Source organism: Neodiprion lecontei, chromosome 6 (assembly GCF_021901455.1).
Source record: "Neodiprion lecontei isolate iyNeoLeco1 chromosome 6, iyNeoLeco1.1, whole genome shotgun sequence".
In the NCBI taxonomy this organism is placed as follows: domain Eukaryota; kingdom Metazoa; phylum Arthropoda; class Insecta; order Hymenoptera; family Diprionidae; genus Neodiprion; species Neodiprion lecontei.
In genome coordinates this window covers 22,279,459-22,302,802 of record NC_060265.1, presented here as the reverse complement: position 1 = coordinate 22,302,802, position 23,344 = coordinate 22,279,459, and the positions used below count along the sequence as shown (strand labels likewise).

The window sequence follows — 23,344 nt, the reverse complement described above, 5'->3', positions numbered from 1 at the left end:
ATCATAATCATAAGGTATGCTTATCATTAAACGTGTTGCATGCATACGTGAATAGAAGCGATTTGCTCTTGACCACGAGCCGAATGCTGAACTCTGCGACCCTCGTTCGATGCTGTGAAATCAATTATTCGCGAGAAACTCTCCTTATCCACGCGGAGATAAGCTGGTAATCCAAGGAACGATGCACATTGCGTTTCACCTGACCCTTCAGTGGCAACCGAGGCCAGCTTACCACCCCATTATGCATGACAAACCACCACGGAGTCGGAGCTATCCGCGCCGTTGCTTTAGTAATACTCCGCACTCTTGGTGTCAGCAGAACTGAAGCAGTTTACCCCGGCGGCGTTTCTCCCCGAAGAACAATGGATGCATGCACAGGTATATATACTTGTTGTTGTCACTGCAGGTATTTTTCTTTCGTACAAGTGAAACGAAAATGCTGCAGGTTAATATGGAACGTGCATATTTTCGTTCGTACGTTGGAATTGGCGCGATGGATTTTCGAAAGATAAAGCTCCGAGGTTTTCAAGATTGGCAAGTTTGCAGTTCGTTAACCGTAAGTGGAAATAACTCGGTCTACGAATCCATGACCATTTGCCTCGAAGGGCTTATGGACGATGAAAAATAATAGTGCGGAAAAGTAACGTCAGTCATTATTATTTGTATACTATTATCGGTACATAGGTGATGTGTGCTCGTAGTGATACCATCGCGATTCCGAGATTTTTTGCCTCTCTTATTTCTGTGTCAAAGCTCTATGAGAATATCGTTCTTTGAAAGGTTGAAAAACATCCGAGAGTCGTTCTCGGGGCCAGAAAACACAATTTCCCCCCAATAAATCGGGGGCGGTTTGATGCTAACGTGATATCATCGAACTCGACGAGAATCGATTTCGCCGGTCGAATAGTCAAGATATTTACATTAGAGAAGCTGGCAATGCGCGTGGCGGTGGAAAGCTGGAAATTGCTTTGTGTAACCCAATGGTTGAGCATCAACCAACCGACCTGACGAGCTCCAGAATAGCGATGCCGTTGCTACGATGATCGCACTAGAATAAAGGAGCCGTTCGTGCGCTAACGCCTCTCGACTGATCTTTCAGATATTTACGTTTGAGCTGCGGATCAGAGTGCGCAAAAATAGATGTCGACCGCGCAGAGTAATTGAATGTGTTAATTATTTTGGTGAATGGAAACATTTTATAACCCACCAATCAATGCACTTGCGTTGAATGACCCTCACACACAGACTCACGCGCGTGCGAAAAGACACAAGTCGGTGAGCTTCGAGGGTAGAAAACTTTTTACGCTTGTAGCAAAGCTCGCAACGCGATGAGCGAGCTTTGGCAGTAGTACCATGACCCAAAAGAACCGAGAAAGAAGTAGGAGGCCGTCTTATCGCCTAAGCTGAGTAACTCCTATTCAAAAAATTGCCGTCGCAACACTTCCTCGCAGTTTCTTGTGAAGTATGGTACGGCGGCCGAGGGGGGGGGGGGGGGAAATGTTACAAGAAAATAAAAAGTAAAAATAAATTAAAGACAAGTCCAAGGACGAGGAGGAAAAAACGAGTTGCGAAAAGTACGCACAAGTCCACTTAAAGCGTAATACAGAAAATTATATGAAAAATGGTATGGAGTAAAAGAGAAAATAAAAATAAAGAATAAAAAAATATGAAAGAAAACTTAAGGAGAGATAAAAAGATAAAGAAACGTAACCAAACCAAGGAAGGAACAGGGATTTCAAAGTAAGCAGTCGCTGAGAGACGGAGAAACGAAACGAGCCAACGAACGAAAGTGTAAGATTGAAGTGAACTGTAGTCCGGGCGGAATATAAGGCCGGTAAAAGAAGTATAAGAAACGTAGCTTTACAGGCCAAAGGGAAGTCAGTAAGGCAAAAGCGTTCCAAGCCAAGTCTAGTGCGCCGCTCGAGCTTTTGCCGCCTCCAGCCTCCGGTTGCCCCCTTGCCCCTTTGCCTTGGCAGTGTACCCGGGTGATATTTTACATCCCAGTAGACGCCCTCCTCCGAGCCCCCTTCCCCCGCAGACCTCTTACCGCCTTTGCCCTCGGCCGCGTGCCCGTGATGCAGTAACGTAAAACACTGAAACAAAATGTATAAAGTGTGCGTCGAAAGTATGAGAAAAGTAGAAAACTCTGCGGAGCTGATGGCACCTAATTAAAACCGAGAGAATTGCGGCCGCATTACTCTACCCAACGGGCCTTCGCGATGGTCAGGCTTGAATTTCTGCGTTAATTCAACTTCTGCCTCGTTCTGAATCGAGTTCGAAACTCAGCGTAGCAAGATGAATAAACAAAAAATCCTAATTTCAAAATGAAAAAATAAAAGGAAAACACCGACCGAATTCCACTTCTGGCTATCTTCGTTCTTCTGACCTCTCTCGATCACGAAGGATCGTATTTCACCCGAGGAGATGCTGCGCACTTCCGTTCGAGATACGGATTTGGGATATTAACGAATCTGGATGATCTTGAGCTGCTGTGGCCCTGAGAGAGGAAGAAATAACACGGATCTGGATAAAACTCACGAGGAAGCGGTGCGAAACCGGCGGGTGAGTTTATACCATTGTCCGAATCGCACCTAAATCAGAGCCCATGGAAACAGGCGGCGGTAATCCCTCGAGGCTGGTTTATCGGCCTGCAGCTGAAACTCGTGGTGGAGTTTCTCTTCTTCCATAACCGGCGAGGAAATTTCCGTCTAGACTCCAGACAATGTGTAGGCTGTTTTATTCATTCAAATTTATATCGGGCGCTAGTTACTCGTCAGAAACTACGCGTAAATACAACCGTAACGGGGCACCGACACAGCTTCGAACACGCGCGACTCGCGTATCCTCCGCAGGTTCATCGGGTCGAGACGAAATTTGGTCCAGGAGGCTCGCTCATCGGCTCTCAGGGCTTCTTCGGGGATTTTGAAATACGATTCCGCAACGTTGTTTCCATAAACTAGTACCAAACGCTCGCTCGATCCGCTCGGAGCATCCCCTCCACCACAGAGCTTTTCGCCCTGAGGTAGAAAGCTTTCCGCTGCATCGGAGGCTGCAGGGTTTTCAGTCTGCGTAGAAGGTCACGTGACGCTATTTGCAGCGTCGTTTCGAAGACGCAAGCAAAAGGAAACCGAGATGTACCGTGGGGTGGAAAAGCCACGTTTTTGCAGGTTTACTAGTTCTTCTGTGTTCGCGAGTCTCACTCGCACGTCTTGTTCAACGTAAGGAAGAGGGGGAGCATGCTGTGTTGAATAAATTGAAAGTCTGGAATAGAAATTAATGGAGGGAAAGAAGAAAAAACCTTTCTGCAAATAATTTATATTCCCAATATTACCTTTTTACGACGGAGAAGCATGTTTTCTTCGACCTCTACATCTTTTTTCTTGCTGATATCCTCCTATTTTTTTGTGCGCCGTATACAATCGTCAAACAGAGTGAGAACACCTTTTACATTTGTCATCGCGGAAAACGACTATAGGAATAAAAAAGATTTAATCTTACTCAAGTTGGACGCGTATCGATCACCTCGTCACATCCATTGTGAATTCGACGAGAATTTCATAAAGCGAAGAATTTTGAAAAAACCACTCTACCAGTTCGGAGAAAAATAATGACCGGATGATCAAAAGCACAGTGAGGGTGAAGAATTGTACCAATTTCCGGGGAATCGTGAAAGAATCGACCAGTCTGCAATAATTTCGAATAATTTGTAAATAACCGCGTCGAAAAATGAAAAGTACAAGCAATCAGTGAACCGAGAGTGTTTTGGCTCTCCTAAACAAGCACGCAGCGTTGGGTGCGAACTTTGAACCTTGATCGTGATATTTTTAAAACTCCTTCGTCGAGTTGGAGAGCTGCCTGCTCCTTGAACCCTGAATTAGTGTCTTCGCGTTTGTACCGGCAGACCGTCGTCAAATCAGTTTATCCGATTCTCTTGAACCCCGCGGTCGTCTTACAGAAGATTACGTCTGACGCATGATGCCCATATCACGGATCTTCCAGAGAGCTGAAGGCTGGATTTCCCCGCCTTTTTTTTTTCCTACCGAGGGAAAATTTCACCCCGCAGTTCTTGCCAAAGCTGTGCTTCTCCGCCCGTCTATACGTGCCCTACAGGATGGCAAGGGCCGCTGTGTCAGAGGTCGCCCTCCAGTCCCAGCGACGCTTTAGGGCCGATGTACACGTACCTTTACGTCCGGGATAACTGCGAACGTGACATAATTAACGCCGGTGATACTCTTCCGCGAGCTATTCAAGATTCAGGGTTTACCAACTAGATGTATAAATCATCCCTCTTGATAGTTCTTGCACGGTTTTCACGATCCGTTCGGCGACCCTGTAACAGGAATTTGATCCGAAGTCGTTTTTTCTTTTCCTTTTTTTTTTTTTATATTCTCTTTTGTTATCGTATAGCTTTTCAATATTCGGGTTAGGTATAAAGTATGTCAGTATTCGGGTTACTTCAATAATTCTGACGATGAGAAAGGGTCTCTGCGTCGTATCGATTAGACCCACGCTTCGCTTCCGTCTCTTTCTTCCCCCTTTTTTCATGCTCTTATTCTGTTTTTTTTTTTTTTTTCTTGTTACCTTTCAACGAGGAAAACAAAATATCAGCCTGTCCCGGTATCGAGGATCGGTTTTTTGTTTTTGTAATGCTTTATCAAAGACCAAATCGCTAAGTCTGTATCCGAAATGATTTTGGAATCTTGAGAACGGGCGTAATAACGCGTATACTTAGCTATCGGTTCTCGTCTCATTACACTTTTAGTGTCTGATAATTTTTCAATTGCCTTTTTTCATCCCACCCATTAAAAAGTACATTCGTAATAAAAATATATATATTATATATATGTATATAAATAATATATAATATATAAGGCATTAAGGCATTGTATATATATGTATATATATATGTATATGTATTTACGGTGCGAATTTCTTGAAGAGATATGCTTTTCCTTAATGCCTTACTGCAATGCAGACGCCTAATTCTATTTGATAATCCTTACAGATGAGGTAAATTTAATTTGACCACGTCAAGTATGTCAATGTGAGTAATCATTTCTTCGACCGGTAAGAAGATTTAGCTTATATTCGTTACATGTTCGAAATAATGTAAAGAATGGTATCAAAAGTATAATACAGGGCTGTTTGTCAAAATGAAGAATTTACGAGACCGAAAGTAAGAAATTTTGTCAACACGCGTCCGGGTTGAATGATTTGAAAATGGTAGAATGAAAAAAAAACAAAAAAAAAACAAGATTTTTGATTAAATTAAGGAAAGTTTTTCTCTGCGAACGACAAACTCGTCGGCTACCAAAAAATATCAGGCAGAATGATCTGTAGGTAGTTTTAAAGGGCGCATTCCTTGGCGATGTAATAAAAGGGCCAACGATAAAAGGAAAGAAGCATAATCTCGGCGATTCGCGTGAAAGCCATCCCATAAAAATACGCATAATATTGCGATTTTCCCCTACAAGAATGTGATGAAAAAAAAAAAAAAAAAATGAATGAATGGATAAAGAAGAGAACAATATACACGTATTCATTCGCGTAGAATCGTTTTCCGTGATATCGTGTATGATTTTGCATACATATACAGTGTATGGGAGCCCATTTCGGATACTGCAGAACAATTTTCGGCATTCGGAATACATACCGAATAGAGGATATGTGGAAATTTCCTCGATCAGTATAGGTATTCTAGTTTCCGAATGTATCCCGACTTGATTGAATTCCAACGCTTCAGCTTATTCACGGTACATTGTACAGCCGCTTCCGTCGATCAGTCCCGACACGACGTTGAAGTCGACCTTTCACGTTTTCACTTTTCCTTCTCTCCACTCACAGTCTCATTTGAGATCTGTCCGAGTTCGGAGTCAGAGAGTCTTTCCTGCACCCTCGCGAATATCGTTGGCTGAAATCATCGTTCCGGTAGATACAAGCCAGCGTCCGATAAACACAGGGTCAATATTTGCTGACTTGTCCAAATGTGCAGATGCGGATTAAATACGGTGAAAGAAGTGATTTGTTTCTTTCAACGGAATAAAAGTGGTCGGTAAAACGACTCGTGTGATAAAAGAAAACCGCGTTCATTCGATTCGACAAAACGCTTTCGCTGCCATGCAGTTTGTTAAATTTAACAAAATATTTCCAGCGCAGCTGGGCTCAAGTTTTCCAATCCAAGCGTGCGAGCAGCGCTTTTTCGGAGAACACAGCGCCCTCCGATCGGCCAGGGCGAGCCCTGCGCGGGAAGGCTCAGGGTGCGAAAACGGCGCCGAGGACTCGGAGCGTCCGTAACGTCGGCGAAAAAGAGCGACTGCGCGGTTTATTGATCGCGCAGACTCGACGTGGGGCGGCAGTCAGGGGCGCCAGGGTTGCTGCCCGGCGCTGCCGGCACGTGGTGTCCAAGCGTCGCGACGCCCGCGACGTCTGCGCCGGTTAGCGCTGCGTCGACTCCTCGACTCCCCGACGAGGCTCCCCCGCCGCCTCTCGCAGGGCGATGAGGGCCTGCGTTCGCATCCCGCAGGTACGGACACCTCGATGTCATGTAGCGGGTTTAGGTTAGCTTTCTGCACAAGAGCTTTCACGGTTAAAACAAATGTCGAATCACTGCCCCGCGATCATCGCCCGAATCTCACGGAGATTTGAGAGTTTTTCAAGATACGGCGGAAGCTCCGAAAGGCTGCCGTTGTCTCGGTAAGTCAAACATCTTGCTGCGCCCGTCGCAAGCTCGCTTTTTCTCCTTACCTCGTTTGCCTTATACCTATCGAAGGATCTAACCTTCATTTTTATACTCTGCCCATATTTTCCCTTCGATCGTTCCTCGATCTCAGAAGATTTCATATTCAGCACGCGCGATGCTCGCTAATTTGTAGTCGGGTAGTTTGGAAGTCTGTACGGCATCGCGTTTGATACTCCTGCATGGTTCGAGGTGTTGAATGTCAACTCGGCGGTGCCTCTCAATTTCGCGATATTCACCCCTCGCTGATAATCGCCCGAGATACTGTAGTTTTGCCAGTGAATAGCATCGATTCAGAAAAACCGATTCAACTGCATCTGCTTCGACTAATACCTGCGTGTACCATTTTTTGGATCAGAATACTTTCGGGTTTCATAACGCTCTACGTTTCAGTGCGATGTGACGATTCGTAACACATTTCGTGTAAAGTTTCACTTCAATTTCATAGTGTCAAAAAACTTTGGTGAAAACTTTAACGCCGTATCGTGTTATTTCTAATCAATTTCGAAGCCCACTGTCAGTTTTTCTACCGTCAGCCGGATAAGAATTTCCGCGAGTGTGCCGCTGTACCATTTTTTTTTCATCTCATTCTCTTCTTCTTCTCCAGAAAGTGATCCGTAACGCGACGATTGATGCCAGTCCAAGATGCTGCGTCTCTCGATGCTGTTACTCCTGACGGTTGGAGCGTGCTGGTGTAATCCGGACGCTAAACGCCTCTACGACGATCTTCTGTCAAATTACAACCGTCTGATTCGTCCTGTAACGAACAATACCGACACAGTAGTCGTGAAGCTTGGCTTGAGATTGTCGCAGCTCATAGACTTGGTAAGTGAATTATGCTAACACGGTATCGAATCCCTGATATCCACATCCACCCGTCTTCGTCATCTGTTGCAACTCCAAGCTCCCGACGCTCCGTCGATCAGTCAATTAGTGACGATTCAAGCTCGGCTTGCAAAGCATCATTCAAGAAAAAAAAAACTTCCAGCTGAGGAAAAATCGAAGGAAGGTTCGAAAATACCGCGTTGTTTGCTCGGCATCCGCCGAACGCACGGTCGAGTAAAAAGAAAAATACGTCATACATCGAAATGCAACAACGGCGAACGTAGATTTGTTATCGACGTCTGACAATCAAGCTGAGTGGCTTTAATATCATACCAGCTATAACAAGGAAACACCCCGCGATGTGACAACTGCGATTAGTTAATTGTCAATCGCCGCGGTTCTGTTCCAGTCTTCTCTCGTCCAAATTTTTTACCCTCCGGTATTCGGATCCACCCCGGCCGCGTTTCTGGATGACACCGGCATTGTCAGGCTTTTTACAAGTGTCGACCCCACTTGATCGGGGAATCTCAAGTTTCCACAACCCTCCGATCAGGGGTGACAGGTCGAGACGTATTCGGGCCTAATTGGAATATCTCGCGTCTCGACTTGCCTTTGGGAAATGAATACGGGGTCTCGAATTTTTTCATCTACAAGGTTACCCACTCGGCGTTATATTGTGTCTAGGGCTCGGGGCTTTTCACTCAGCGTATTCTACATTCCCTGTCAAGCTCGTAAATCGCGAGGACGTTGGAGAGCTAGGAGAGCCTTTGAGTTTCCGGAAAAAGTGTCGTCGTTGGAGATGCGGACGGGACGGAATGAAACTGGGGATCAAAATACCTCCGCTATCCTTTACAAAACATTTGAATAAAATCTTACACCCTCATTCAAACCAGCCCGTCACCGTTGCCGTGTTTTACGCGACATTTCCTCTCCGACTCATTTGTCTTCCGAGCAGCGTAAGCCCGCTTTTATCCACCTCCATTCACCAAAATCTTCCAGTACTTGCCGTTCTCTTCGGCTAAGACTGGGCATGGAATTGTCGTTTGAACGGGAAATCGGTCAACCGCGAGTCTCGGGGGTGTCGCCGGTGAAACGAGCATACATGAAAGGGACATTCACCCCCGAGTAAGTCGTCCGCAATCCGCAGCGCGTTTTGAGAATGATGTTCCATGCCTCAATTTTCAACCGTGGAAAATGATTGAGCGGCATCGATAACCCTCAGCCCGCACCCTCACTCTCTGCGGAGTCCATATATTTTTCGGTGACATTGATGAGCTTCCCGGAAATGTCCGTCCTCCATGTTCGAGGATACTGTCCCCTGGGGATCTACGTGTAAGTCTCGAGCTAGTCGTGCATCGTTCGAATGCCTCCGATAACCTCGAGTCCATCTTTCCCGATACGCGGTGTACAAGCTTCCAGTAAGAAACGTACCCTCGATTTTTCACTATTAGTTTAAGATTATGGATATTACTCGAAGAGCAATAACCCCGGGGTCGAAGTTGCCTCTAACGCGCATCATCCACCCCTGTCTATGCAGATCGATGTGCAGCAAACTTAGTTCCTGCATGCGAAGGGAAATTATCTTGCTCGACTCGAGAATAAACCTTTAGATGATTCTGGTTTTTTTTAAATTATTTTTATGTTCCTTGAATTATCTTTCTTAGTATCGAGGAACGTTAACGTCTCGTTTTTCCAACCGGTTGAGGGATTTACTTCTATGGGCGAGTCCGCTGTATGGATTGATTGATGGATGACCTCAGGTGTACGGAGGATTGATAGCTTGTCACCGACATTCTAGAGCTTGTTTGTGAAAACCGAAGGTGCGGTTTTGCTAGACGCGACTACTCAAGCGTGTCGTCCTGTTGCTCCGTGGTCCTTTGGGGGTTTCAATATTGTCGGGGACAAACAACGATCACGGTAGAATAGAGGCTCGAGAATTTAAAGCTGAGCAATTGATAAGATCGAAAAGTTTTAAGTCCCTTTCAAACGGCTGAACAAAGACAACGCGGGTTATTTTTTTTTTTTTTTTCTCTCGTTGTCTTGAGGTATTCTTCTTGCTTCATCTTTTCGTTTGCTTTTTCGAAAGAAAAGAGGACATTTTTAATACACTTGAGTTGTACTCAAGTTTTGAAATATCTACCGATGGATGACTGTTTGCTAGATGAAAAATTCGCGTCGGAGAATTCGTGCTTCCAGAATGTATCATAACTCGGAAATTTTGTTTGCTCAATTCCCATTTACCGTCTGCACAGCCCGATATGTATATGGGGCGATAATTCATCGTCGCAATTCGGGAATAAAGATACGCTCGAGTAGAGTAGTATATATTTTATACATATGTATGTGTATACAAACGAAATATTTTAGACAAAATATCACGTTGGTCTCAAAGCAGTAAATTCAAACAAAATAAGATGAAAATACCCTTGTGCAAAACGACAGCAGCTGCTTATCGCGGAAATGGCAAATGCTGCGTATCTTTTGTACCTACAATGTACATTATCATCCGACCGTTTTCAGGAAACCCATAACGGCAATCGCATTGATGCAGTGACACCATTTGCTCCCCGCCTCGTGACTGAGACGATTTATTTATGAAGCCGGGAAAAGGTTGCATTCTCTGCTACCCGAATTTCGAAGAATGAAAGTCGACCACATTATACCTCGAATAAATCCTAGACAAGCGTCCTTCTTTCGGATCATCCTCTCCCTGATTGAACTTGGTCTAAATTTTTACAATTCTTTCTCTTCCTCGCAGATAGAAAGCATACAAAAAGTGCTCTCATCCGCTCCTTGCGCGAGGCTGCTAACAAGCAGTTTTTACGATGGCAGAAACTGCCGATAGTAGGTACATACCGAGAGAAGGAGAGACAGAGAGAAAGAGAGAGAGAGAGAGAGAGGGAGAGAGAGCGACGTTTAATTACTGGGTAGTGGGCAGTATTTCCAGTCTGCAATGAAGGCTTCCTGTTCACCCTACAACCCCTTTGTGTCTGGACTCCGCGAGCGTTGGTTTGACTCAGGAAATGTCAACTTTCGCAATCTCCGAACCTCGTGATCATGCGGCTTCCGGTTGCAGCAGCCGAAGAGATGAATAAACAAATGTGAGGGTCAATGCTCCGATCACTGTCCAAAAATTTGACGGAGCATCGCGTCATTCGCTACAGCAGTTCCATTATCTTCCGAGTTTTCTACCTTACGCTATTTTTCTACCTTTCGCCGCCTTTGATCTCTCTTTCGTTTCTCCACGGTGCCTATCGTATACTCGTTATTGGACTACGAATAACGCGTCGCAAAGAGTCATACGCACCCCGTGGCCGTGAAAAAAATTCGGCATATTTCTCAGGCTTGGCGTGTATTCTTTTATACGTACTTTAGTTTGCTCTTATTTATTGTGGCTGACCTTTGTTCTGGTTTAAAATTATTTTTTACTTATTTTGTTTCGTTAATACTTTCAATGCTTCAGATTGTTTGTACCTCATGTATGTATCTATGTATTTTAGTATAATAGTATATTAAAATTGGACGCGATGTAAATTCTGTTGCCCTTCCTGGGTTCGTCTTTCGGGTATTTTTATCATTTAATAAGTGAATAAATAAATTACACGCGTAAGATATTTCTGTGCCACTTGGTAAGATCCTGCCTTCGGGCTAAAAGGCCCTGTCAGGGATCAGATACACCGTGTCAGATCAACCGAGAGATATCATTTTCCAAGTTAGCTGAGCGCTGCGGTCGAAAAGTTTCATCCCCAATCCTTATCGATACACGCTATAATGTACACACACACACACACACATATGTATGTATAATATTACAGTGACATCGATAATTTTCATTTTTCATTTTTACCACCGCGTCGGGCGATAAATTTTACCGTGAGCATCGACGCGGAGTTCCTGGCACTCCATGCATCATCGCTCGATCGGGTTTTTCCTCCATTCCATTTTTTTTTTTTTTTGCCGTTTTATTAGCCGTGGCTTCGTAATATAAGGGGTACTCGTGAATCCGTCGCTTTCACCCGTTACTGCGAGCCTCTTCACATTTTCAGATATATTTAGCTAAGGCGTGCGTATAATTGAAAAATCTAAATCCCATAATTTTTGCCCAATATTCTTGAGCGTGATCTCTCGCATTTCCGACTGTACATATGCACGGGAAGTAAATCGTGATTCTTGCACATATCTATAAAAGCTCCCACAGTCGCAACGCAGCGGTAAAGCAGCTGCATTCTTCATTTTTGGCGAATTTCCACCACCTCGAGAAGGATACAAGATATTTAGACGGATTGTAACAACGAGCGAGACAACAGTCACTGCGCTACGCTGAAACGTTTATACCATCCTCTAAGTATTCTCTGTATAACACAATTATTCCCGGAAGTGAAATGCAGGTTTGCAGTGAATTGTGCGAACGGAAATCTCGGCGGTGTAACGATGTTACCATTAATTGCGGGAAAGCCTAACTTTCACCTCGGTTGACCAATGTTGACATTACAGCTCAACGCCACTTCACGGGCCGCTGCATCAGTGACCTAAAAAAGAAGGCGGACCTCGCTTCGCTCCGTCTTCTCGTAGTTGTATATAGGTGTATAGGTATATAGGTATATAGGTATATAGGTATATAGGTATAATACAAGTAGGTACGTATAAGTTACACAGCATGGAAGCAGAGATCCGTTATCCGGTTCATCCCTTAGCTCCCCGGCTGCACGTCTTGGCACCGGTAACTCACCCAATCTCTATCAATTACGATCTAATATACCCCCGGCATCGGTTATGTACTTAAGCAGGGACCCGCAACTCTGTTTCTGCCGATCTTCCCCCCTTCTTCGTCCCCTTTCCGCCTCGAAACGCCGGCGAGAAGGATTGCAGGGCCTCGATCGCTGCCGGTTAATTCAATTTATTGCTTTCCAATAAAAATCATTTGGATTCCATTTGCCTTCCGGTAATTGCAATTTGCAATTCAATGCTCGGAACAATAAACCGCGCCTACTTAAATGCGCCCCATTGTCCCCCGCCTTTCTCCCGCCATATTTTCCACCCTCGCAGAAGCCCGCGGCATTTACCAAGTTCCAATTTAATTACACCGCGGGGCCCGTAGTGCGTGCGTACTCGTGGTACCTTTAAGCACATTGAAAATTCTTCGGGTCAAAATTGGCTGGTCTTGTTTCCTCGACGTCTGTCCGAAGCGAATGTTCACTCGCAATCCGATCTTATCGTCGACGGCATGTTTCCCTTTTTGAGGTAAGGAAGATTGAAAAAAGAAAAGAAAAAGAAAAAACATTCTCACGGAATCGCGAGATTCAAAGCGTCGGACTGACCGGTTGCCAGGCTGGCACGACGCGATTAAACGCCGAACAAAACCACAGGCGAAACCCACGGGCTTGCGATACAAAAAGTGAAAGCATAAAAGAAGCGAGACGGGAAGAAAAGAAAAATAAACACGGAATACAGGGTTACCAGAGCGATTGTCAATGGGTGAGAGACCTGAAGAGCCACGGCACCGAGATAGCGGGGTCCGCGTCTTTCTCCTTTGAACCTTACGCTCCGGTACTTTGATTAAAATTCTCGCTTCGTGAAATTAAAAAGGCCCACCATCCGTAAAAGCTTTTTTCTCTTTCCGCTATTATTATTCCGTTAAACGATTCGATTACACCCTTCATACGCCGCGGTACCGACGCGCATTCGCCTCTTTGGGGCTTCTCGTTACTCCATTTGCACAAAATTTCAGACTCTTCTGTATATATGAATATACCCTTTTTCATTTTTTGCATACTAATGCTCACATTCACCGCACATCGTGCCTGCTGTCTAACCAAAGATTAACCCCTTGACCACCGAAGTAATCTGATAACACGGGCTACCACAACCGGGTTTTCTTTGACCGGGGTCGCGGGTACCTTTCTCTCCTAGTTTCTCTTTTCATTTTACTTATAATATCCGAAATTCCTATTCTCTGTAATCTTTGATGAGACTTTTTTCATACACATATGATCCTGCTCCATGTCGAATAATTTCAATGACAAAGAGTCAATCGAGGAAAAAGTCTAGATGAACCGATCAGAATTAAATGCCGCGAAATATTTAATTGTAGTAACTGATATTTGTTGACGTAACAAGACCAGACTTTTTTCTCTGTGTGACGTTAAACAGATACGGGAGAAGAAGGTGGATCCAAGATTACGCATAAGACATTTAAACAACTTCACGGAACTTTTTACAGTGGACGGATTTCACCTGCAGCGTGAATTATCTCAACAGCGGAGTAATCGCTTTGAGGAATGTATCACTCAAGGCGACGCGACGGTTTTACACAAGGCAATAGTTCATTACAAACATTGGTCTTGCCGCGAGCGGTATGATATTCACAACTTTTACAAGAACAATAAAATTCCACTTTGCCCGCCCCGAGTTAGGGTATGGAAGCTTGGTTACCCCCGTGGGCAACAGTTTTAAAGTTGAAACTTTCACGCCGCGCAGTATCGCGGTTCAAAGTATGAGAAATACAATATTTCAGAATTTTTTCTTTCACCCCACCTCCGCGAGTCACACAGGCAGGAATATAATTGAAGTTAAACAACGCCATTGCCCGCGGAGTGCTGGAAAAGTTGAGATTGAAAAAAAAAAAGAGAAAAACTATTAATCAACCTGAACGTTTTTTTTATAAACCCGGGCACAATCCGTTCGTCGGTAAATAATTACAACCGGGAATTGGAACCCCATGACAAAACGTAGCAAAATAAAAAACAAATGTAAAATATGAACTCCGTAGGTTCCCATTCTACGAAACCTAACGATCGATTGTTTTCGAGATAAAACAAGTTAAACAATCCGCACGGAGCCGGGTAATTTTTTAAACCCGTCTCTAGTCGTCGAAGGGTTGCAATTCGTGCAGCGTCGCAGCGCCTAAGGAACGCCTGCACGGCGTCGAGGGGACTTGACCCACTGACAGACGTTCAAAGCTCCGCAGGCGTGGAGAGCCGCTGGCGAAGAATTACCCACGTCGACGGGGACGGGTACATGCACCAGACAAGAGCGGCACTCGAGGCGCAAGCTTAACCCAAAAATTGGCGGGGGTGGCAGCCGGTTCCGGGGATGATGACGACGGGAGGTCGCCTCGGCCGAAGGTCGCGCCGGTAATTCCCTCCTAATCGCAGTGGGAGTCGTAAGAAGAAGAACTTATCTCTCCGAATATCTCGGGCGTAATTCAGAGGGTGGCGGGAAGTCGCCTGTAGAATTAGACCTGGGACTCTTTCCTTAAATTTTTAAATAAAGGAATTCGCACCATGCCTCTTCCGGCGCTGTTCGCTTCGGTTCGCTTCGCTTCGCGACCGGGACTCTGCTTATTTCATCCAAGTTTAACGGGCCCCTCCCCCGGCGGCCCCTTTCTTTCGATCCAATTTTACGTTAACCAAATTCCCCGCGTCCAGAAGGGACTCGTGTTACCGGGATGTGCCGCCGCTCGTATTTTACCGAGTTACTACGTCACGGTTTGCGATTCCATTCCTGCTGACGCGTTTAATTCGGGTTCCTTAGGGAACAACGGACGTGGCTCGCTTTCTTTCTTCCTGTGTATCCCTACCCCGGTGATATTCACGTGCGGATATACACTCGGATTAACAGTCTTTCTTTTGGCAAACACATATTTTTGGAATTTCAGCATCTTCCGCTGGTATTTTACTCCGTTCGACAAACCGCCTCGTCGAACTTGAACAAAGTTTCATGCACGGACTCTAAGAACTGCTGCAGCGTGGCTGAACCAGTTTAAACTGCAACCACTGATTTCAGATAACTTGGAATGTAACGAATGATTTCTTCTTCTGTTTCAGAATCTCAAGGACCAGATTCTGACGACCAATGTCTGGCTGGAACATGTAAGTTGAAGGATAATAAATGATAATAAATGATCTCCGCGGTTACACTTTTCGCATCGTCGGTGACCGAATGGTTTATTATTCACAATTTTCTTGTAGAAATTGCAAATACGGACAGAAAAGTAATATTGACTTGACACGTCACAGGGCACAAGGCATTGATAGACGACGCTTCTATTTACATCCTAAATGTGAGAACAGAGCTGAAATATTCGATTATGTAATGAAGTTTTAGCTTTATATCCGTTAAAGACAGCTAGCCTCAAACGTTCGGTTGTAATGACATTATTCGCGCGGGTATTGCAAACGAAATTTAGTCGGGAATTAAGAAAATAAAACAGTGGCGCTTCCCCGTTTCCCCAAGGAAATATCCCCAAGGATTCGTGTTACCCTCCGCCGTAAACGCGGGACATTTAACTAGACGATCTCTTGATCTGTAGCTCTCAAATGCGACACTCAACTCGTATATATATTTCGCCTTTCTCTTTCGGTGAAAAGTAAAGAAACTTGTCGGCAGAAGGAGAAGACGAACGGTCGACCGGAATGGTGGATTATGGGGGTTGTGGCGCTGCCTCCCTCCTGCGAAATGTTTCATCTAATTTATATTTCTTAGCGAAGAAGAGTGGCGAAGCTCAGCGGCTAGCAGCTTTCGCGAGGACGCTGGGTGGCAAATTTTTTATATCCAAGCATGCAGAAAAGAGATTAACGACGCTGCAGGACAACTTTATGTCACCGCAAGTTTTACGCGTAGCCGCGTCGCCTTATAGAAATAATTAGTTATACTTTAAAGTGCGGTAATTCTTTAGCGAGTAAGGCATTTATTTCACGATGATTTCTGTTCTTTGATTCGAATAAAAACACGTTCAAAATTAATGTCAGGTATTTTAAACAAACTTGAACTTGATTTCGCGGAAAAAGTAATGCGTTATACTTGATTGTTCGAACACAAATTGAGCTTCTTCTAGTCAAGTTATAGATAGAAAATTCGGAGTTTGAGATGAAATCAAGTTCATCGGCACAAAATCTCTTCGTTTACGAGCAGCTTAGTTTCTTGTGGATGTGCGAGGCCGTCGGAGGGCTTAAGTAGTGAGGTCAATGAGTGGTCGGCCGGCGTCTGCCGAAACGTTTAGATCGAGCCAACACGCGAAAGAATCAAGTTGGCGGACGGAGATAAGTTTAGTGCCGATTGCGAAACGTGGCACGATACCGTGTGCGATAGAATTTCCAAGATAGTCAATCTGCAGTTTGGCCGTTAATTGGAGCGGTGATAGGGAAAAAGTTCTGATTTACCGCAGCTCACGACCCTTGACCTCGACCCCATTCGAGTGAATCCCATACCAGAACGCTGTTTCCGGTGGTATTTCCTCTTTTGAAAATTAATACGGATGAATACGTGGCATGAATACGAGACCGGATCAAACTTGTCGTCGACGAAATCCTCACCATTCAGTCGAAAATACCACGGACTTGACGGCGAACGAAATTCAAGTAGTACGGCGGAAATGTGGTCAGCCAGTCTCAACGAGTCGCCGATACTCTGTACGCGTTTAAATGCGTTTTTTTCTTTTAAGAAGAACATAAATAAATTAAAGAAATTATGATCTTTGGACCGGTTACATTTATTAAGCGTGTTACATCTTAGCAAGAGAGTAACTCTCGAAGCGCGGCGAACCAATGGAGGAACCTGCACTTTATCGGGAAAGATTTACAATGCAAATAAATTCAAATTGATTAAGAATCCCTAAGTTTGCATGGAACTGGGTTAAAATATGCTCAATCTCGCCATGCCCCTGGGCTTACTGGACGTCGCGAGTGCATAGATCAGGCATTATCTAGGAGAGTACTTCGTCAAATCTGCACGGAGGCCGAGAGTAATTCAAGGCTCCAATCGACCGAACGTAGAATAGAAGCACCGATGACTCACTTCAACGTGAATTATCTCTACGAGTGTTCAGGACTGCAGGTTGCAACGTTTTTCAGGAATGGCAGGACCACAAGTTCCAGTGGGACCCATCGGAATATGGCGGAGTGACGGAGTTATATGTTCCAAGTGAACACATCTGGCTCCCAGACATCGTTTTGTACAACAAGTAAGTGTACAGCTCCGGCAATTATTCGCCCCTTTCTTTTCACTCCTCAATTCTACTAGTCCTCACGTCGAGTGTTCGTTGACCGCTTCCTCGACCAGACGCCGGTCTTCGGACGAGAGGGGACAATTAAACTTTTTCAACTCGCAAAGCTATGAGCTATTTTTGGCAAGACTCTACGAGGCATCGAGCTTCTCTTTCGCCCAACCATCGCGTGGCTGCAATAATTACTTGAAACGCGAGAAGCGCGGGGGTTTTCGATGGAAAATATCAGGTGCAAAATGCTGCTGACAAATGTGGGCGGTACATCTGCTTCCGAGCTCTTGTACTTCGGAAAAGTTCACAATTCTCTTGAACGTCGAGGGGTGGTAGGATTTTAACGGACCGCGAACGAGATCTGCCGAATGCCGTGCGAACTCGGTTGATTATTCAATGAATAAAACCATTAGCCCTGTGACGCAAGGTGGACGGTTGGAACGAACGCCTTGGCGGGAATAATTAAATTTGTCTTACCATATGGCGTGCGCAACTTGAGAGTGAGTTACCGGCAATTAAAGGTCCGTATACACATATACATTATATATACATAATATGCATGAAGGTAATTCGAAAATTAACTACCAACCTTCCGCGGAACCGTAATCCTAGAACGAAACTTTGCTAATCGTGAAACTATTCCTCCCAAAAAGACGAAGAAAAAGTAAATACAGAAATCCCCGAACTCGTTTGTGATTGAGGTTGCCTACCCCGGTTTAACTTCCTGAAACGGATGTAACGCCGTTCGCGCAAACGCGTAACGAGTCGCGACGATAATTATTACCATCCATAAATCGTGTAATTCGCAAACAGTCATTAGCGTATTTGCAAAAATAATCGCACTGCAGCAAGCTAACAGTTTACTCTGGTACTGATGAATCGTAGAATTCATTAACACTGCCGGGCATATTCTGGCTGACGTTACGGAAATTTATTTGTTCAAACTAAAACGGCATCCACGAATCCTAGCTCCACGCTTGTTAAAGTACCAACGCTCGTTATTACCCTCCAGTGAGATGAGCTGAAACAATCCCATTGGCTATCAAAATTGAGATGAAAGGAAAGCGGCTGTCAAGAAGTTCCCCTCTGAGCAGTTTCACCCCGGTTATCCCCTCCCGCCTTCCGACCGAAACAGTATCGACTTGTTATTGTCACATTATTCTCCAATTTCCTTTGTACCCGAAACTCGCTCTACCAGCTAACCGTCTTAGGTACGCGAAGGGAGCAAGTAGGGTCGTGATTCGTCGTTCGATTACCGTGGCGAAAGGAAATGAGAAACAAACAGACGATGAGAGGTTGGCACCCACCGTAAAAAGCAAAAAATTGAACCTGACTTCGGAAGGAACCACGTCAACTTCAACCACGATGGAGAAATTTTATTACCAGGTTAATTATAACCGGGTATATGTATTTTTTGTCGGTTTTGACGAGGGTTGGAGTTGCTTTTTGCAGTTTTGGAGAGAGCTGAGTAAAGGTGAAGTGAAAAACGGCAATGCGAACCGTGCTACTTTTTCGAGTGTAGATAGAAAATTTTTGGAATAACGTTAATCTGATATTACGGTTAATCCCTCTTGGCGAAAAACGAAGCAGTGGATGACTTTGGGTAAAAGAGTTTTTAGTAGACCATTAAAGACCTGCCTCTCACTCTCACTCTCTCTCTCTCTCTCTCTCTCTCTCACTCTCTGGCCGAGTAATATTTTAATTGCCCGCGGCGGTTTCCAGGTCATATTATACCTTCCTCTCTCCCCTTCCATCCTCGCCTCCTCTGCAGCCTGCCTCTTTGCTCACATACACGAGAGCATCCTTCACCCAGTCGATAAACTACAGCCAACCGGCTGGTTAAATCTGCAGCAGTCTACCGAAATACCAGCGTATGAGCAAACTGACTCCGCACTGTATAACAGTACAGACTACGGCAGAATATTGATTGATCATTATTTCTGTTTGCCCTGCGAGATATATACCGGCTGCTAACTGATTTATATACGAACATCGGCGGGTGTCGTCAGGGTAAATTTACACTGTCGAGTCGCCTCAAATATTGAGGTTAATCACGATAATTGTTCTCCAGCCCTGATCAACTTCCAACTCTGAATGACGCTCGATATCGACACCCCTTTTTCAGCGCCGACGGAGAGTACGGAGTGACGACGATGACCAAAGCGGTGCTTCATCACACCGGCAAAGTGCTGTGGACCCCACCGGCGATATTCAAATCCTCGTGCGAAATTGACGTCAGATATTTCCCGTTCGACCAGCAAACTTGCTTCATGAAGTTCGGTTCCTGGACCTACGACGGATTCCAGGTAAGAATTCTACGATACGCGGCTTCGCGGCTGGCTCGAACCAATTACTCTCGAGTCACCACCTTCATAGCTCATACCCGTTGTTAACGACATGCCGCAGATCGATCTGAAACACATTAATCAAAATATGAGCAACAACGTCCAGGTGGGTATCGACTTACGGGAGTACTATCCGAGCGTCGAGTGGGACATCCTGGGGGTGCCGGCGGAGCGTCACGAGAAATATTATCCCTGCTGCGACGAGCCGTACCCAGACATCTTTTTCAACATCACCCTCAGACGCAAGACTCTGTTCTACACGGTGAACCTGATCGTACCCTGCGTCAGCATCTCTTACCTCTCGGTCCTCGTGTTCTACCTGCCCGCCGATTCGGGTGAAAAAATAGCACTGTGCATCAGTATACTTCTGTCCCAGACGATGTTCTTTCTCCTGATATCCGAGATCATACCTTCCACGTCCCTCGCCCTACCGCTCCTCGGGAAGTACCTCTTGTTCACCATGCTACTCGTCGGACTATCCGTTGTCATAACGATTATAATACTGAACGTTCACTACCGTAAACCGAGTACTCACAAGATGGCGCCTTGGGTGAGAAAGGTTTTTATACGGAGATTACCGAAGCTGCTGCTCATGAGGGTGCCCGACGATCTTCTGAACGACCTTGCTGCCCACAAGATACAAGGCCGCGGTCGGAGCAGCAAGAAGAACAAATTCAACGCCGCTGTTGCTGCCGCTGCCCAAGCATCTTCCAGAGTCTCTTCTCCGGACTCGATGCGTCATCAACGACCGGGCGGTGAGTGATACGAGAAACCTGTTAATTTTGATATTTTCCATCGATGTATACCGCGCAGTTCCGTTACACGGTTGTTGTTGTTCCGAAGTTTCGTCTTCCCCAATCGGCAAGTCAGGATCACTCGGCGAAATGTTACGTACCATGGAAGATTAACGGTACAAGGAGATTGTCCGATCGTTCTTCAAAGGGCACGATAGACGACAGACTGTTTGGGGAAACTAATCCACCGAGCAATTGCCCGAATGAAATTCTAAACACCGCTTTAACAACTAGATAATGCCGGAACTTAGCTCGTAAAGTTAACCAAAACTTTGCTTGCCGTTAAACAACGTGCGTAGTCCTGATGTGACTTCATAAGGAAGTTCACTGTCTCTCTGGTTCCCCCTGTCTGCCTGTCGTGCGCATCAATCATGAAAATGAGCACCGTATCAAGATTAGCTCCGCGTTGAACACTCCGAGCTTTGTATATATGTATATTCTTCCACGATATACACATATACACATACACACGTCACACACGTATACATATTTATGCGTATTATACAGATATATACTTATAATATAAGCGGAACGTAGGGTTCTGCGGGGACCTTGTCAAGTTAGCTTCGGTAAGATATCACTTCTTGTCTTCTCGTAACAAATGGATCTCCTCTCCCCGACTTTGGTCCCTCGACAGGTTGCACGGACCTTAGTCTGTCACAAAGTTAAAACAGAACTCGAGGATGATGACAATCTTGATAGTTGTCAGAGTTGTCAAACGATTCGAAACGTCTGGGCGCCCATTTCCATAACCCGCGAGAATATCCATGGGATGTCTTTGAGAATCGATTTTCAAACAGGGTGCAACGGGCTCCACACCACAACGGCGCACAACAGATTCTCCGGTCTGGTCGGTGCCTTCGGCGGTGCCATCGGCGGCTACAACGGGCTGCCCTCGGTCATGTCCGGTCTGGACGAGAGCATGAGCGATGTCACACCGCGGAAAAAGTATCCCTTCGAACTCGAGAAGGCCCTGCACAACGTCATGTTCATACAGCATCACATTCAGCGGCAGGACGAGTTCAACGCTGTAAGAAACACCCGATCTTCGAACTCTGTGCAGTTAACGGCACCTTCGCGAGTAATTTAAGTGACATTATGTATTGCAGGAAGACCAGGATTGGGGCTTCGTCGCTATGGTGCTTGACCGACTGTTTCTTTGGATATTCATCATTGCCTCCATTGTTGGTACCTTTGCTATATTATGCGAGGCGCCAGCTTTGTACGACGACACTAAACCCATAGACATGGTTCTCTCCTCCGTCGCTCAGCAGCAATTTCTACCACCGGACCAGGAGGTCGCTCCAATCTAGCCGGAAAAACTATACTTCCGCGATTTTCAAACGCGCGTCAATCACGCTGGAATTATTTCTTTTGACCTCATCATGCTACCCATATTACGGTTTGCCATTCGTAGAAAAAAAAAAATAATATATGAATTTAGAACCAATAATTCTCAGACGAATCTGTAATAATTTGTCGAGTCAATGAAATCACTCTTAGAAGTTGAAACGTGATGTCTCTGTATTTCTTCGTGCTATTTCTTTCCAACATTTTTACTACATTCATACGTTTCGCATATCAGAATTACATTATTCAACTCCAGCTTCGGTACAATAAAGCACAGTTTTTTTTCACTAGGCTAAAGTTATCCTTTTAAAGGTGATGTAAAAAAAATCGACTTAGCGATCGATTGACTAAATAGAAAAACTTGTGATTACCTTCATCTAGTCGTTCTTGAAACTGATTCAGTCCCAGTCTCAAAGAAGTGAGGGATTGAGATGTCCGACGCTAGAACAGGAAGTGAAGTACCTAACTTGTTGCGTGGGCGTAAAAAAGGAAAAGCGATTTTTTTTTGGTAATAGGTTGAACTACACAATTGCTCACTGCAATGTGCGGATATGATGAAAGTCGATCAATGGAGAATTTGTGCCATCGAATCATGAGCTCTTCATTTGGTCTGTGCGTGAAAAATGACCCAGACACATCAGTATATAAAGAACGTTTATCGAGCCTTAACATTGACGGTGATAAATCGACGGTAGAATTATGTACGGGTTTACAAATTTTGAATATATATTCACTATTCAACGATATGGTTGTATGAAAAAAACCGAACGTCAGAATGAAACGGTGCCAATTACTATAAAAGTATTATTAATTAAAAAAAAAAAACTATTTCTTCGCGTGTAACGCAAGAAGGTATTCAATCGACTATCTCCTACACATGTACTCTTCGATGATATAAAATGACTTACGGACGGGGCTCAATTAGCGTAGTTGTAAATCTTGTACCTGCAGAATCGCAGGACGAGCGATGGTAAGAATGCGAACGGAAAATTGTAACGATAAATATTACAGTCTAACAAATGATCAATCAAATCTTTTCTATTTAAGCGTATACCTACTTCGTTAAGAATTCATTCTAAAACTATAATTTATTTAACATGTAATTATTGTTATTAAAATGATATCGTCTAAGAATGAATAAACATTGTTCGTAATTAGCTTTCGTAAATACCTCGAGTTTTCGATCTTTAACTTATTCTCTGTTTATATATATATGTCTTAAACTTTGTTAAATGTGCTTATATACATGTCCTAACACGCAGGTTGAAATTCGTTCATCGAAAGTATTCGATAATCAATA

The 23,344-nt window shown here is 44.6% G+C and overlaps 1 protein-coding gene across 2 annotated transcripts; it reads left to right on the top strand.

Moving 5' to 3' along the window:
- The first annotated feature begins 6,416 nt into the window (after positions 1-6,416).
- On the top strand, positions 6,417-23,155 carry LOC107218677 (acetylcholine receptor subunit alpha-L1). 2 transcript variants are annotated; one of them, XM_046742947.1, is made up of 8 exons: positions 6,417-6,523; positions 7,344-7,561; positions 15,388-15,432; positions 17,413-17,522; positions 19,681-19,861; positions 19,962-20,655; positions 21,495-21,724; positions 21,804-23,155. In XM_046742947.1, the coding sequence occupies exons 2-8, from the start codon at positions 7,382-7,384 to the stop codon at positions 22,005-22,007; spliced, it is 1,644 nt and encodes a 547-aa protein (XP_046598903.1). In that variant the 5' UTR covers positions 6,417-6,523; positions 7,344-7,381; the 3' UTR covers positions 22,008-23,155. The 2 variants fall into 2 exon arrangements, with proteins under 2 accessions (XP_046598903.1, XP_015512113.1); XM_015656627.2 differs by having other exon boundaries at positions 6,417-6,693.
- The last annotated feature ends 189 nt before the right edge of the window (positions 23,156-23,344 follow it).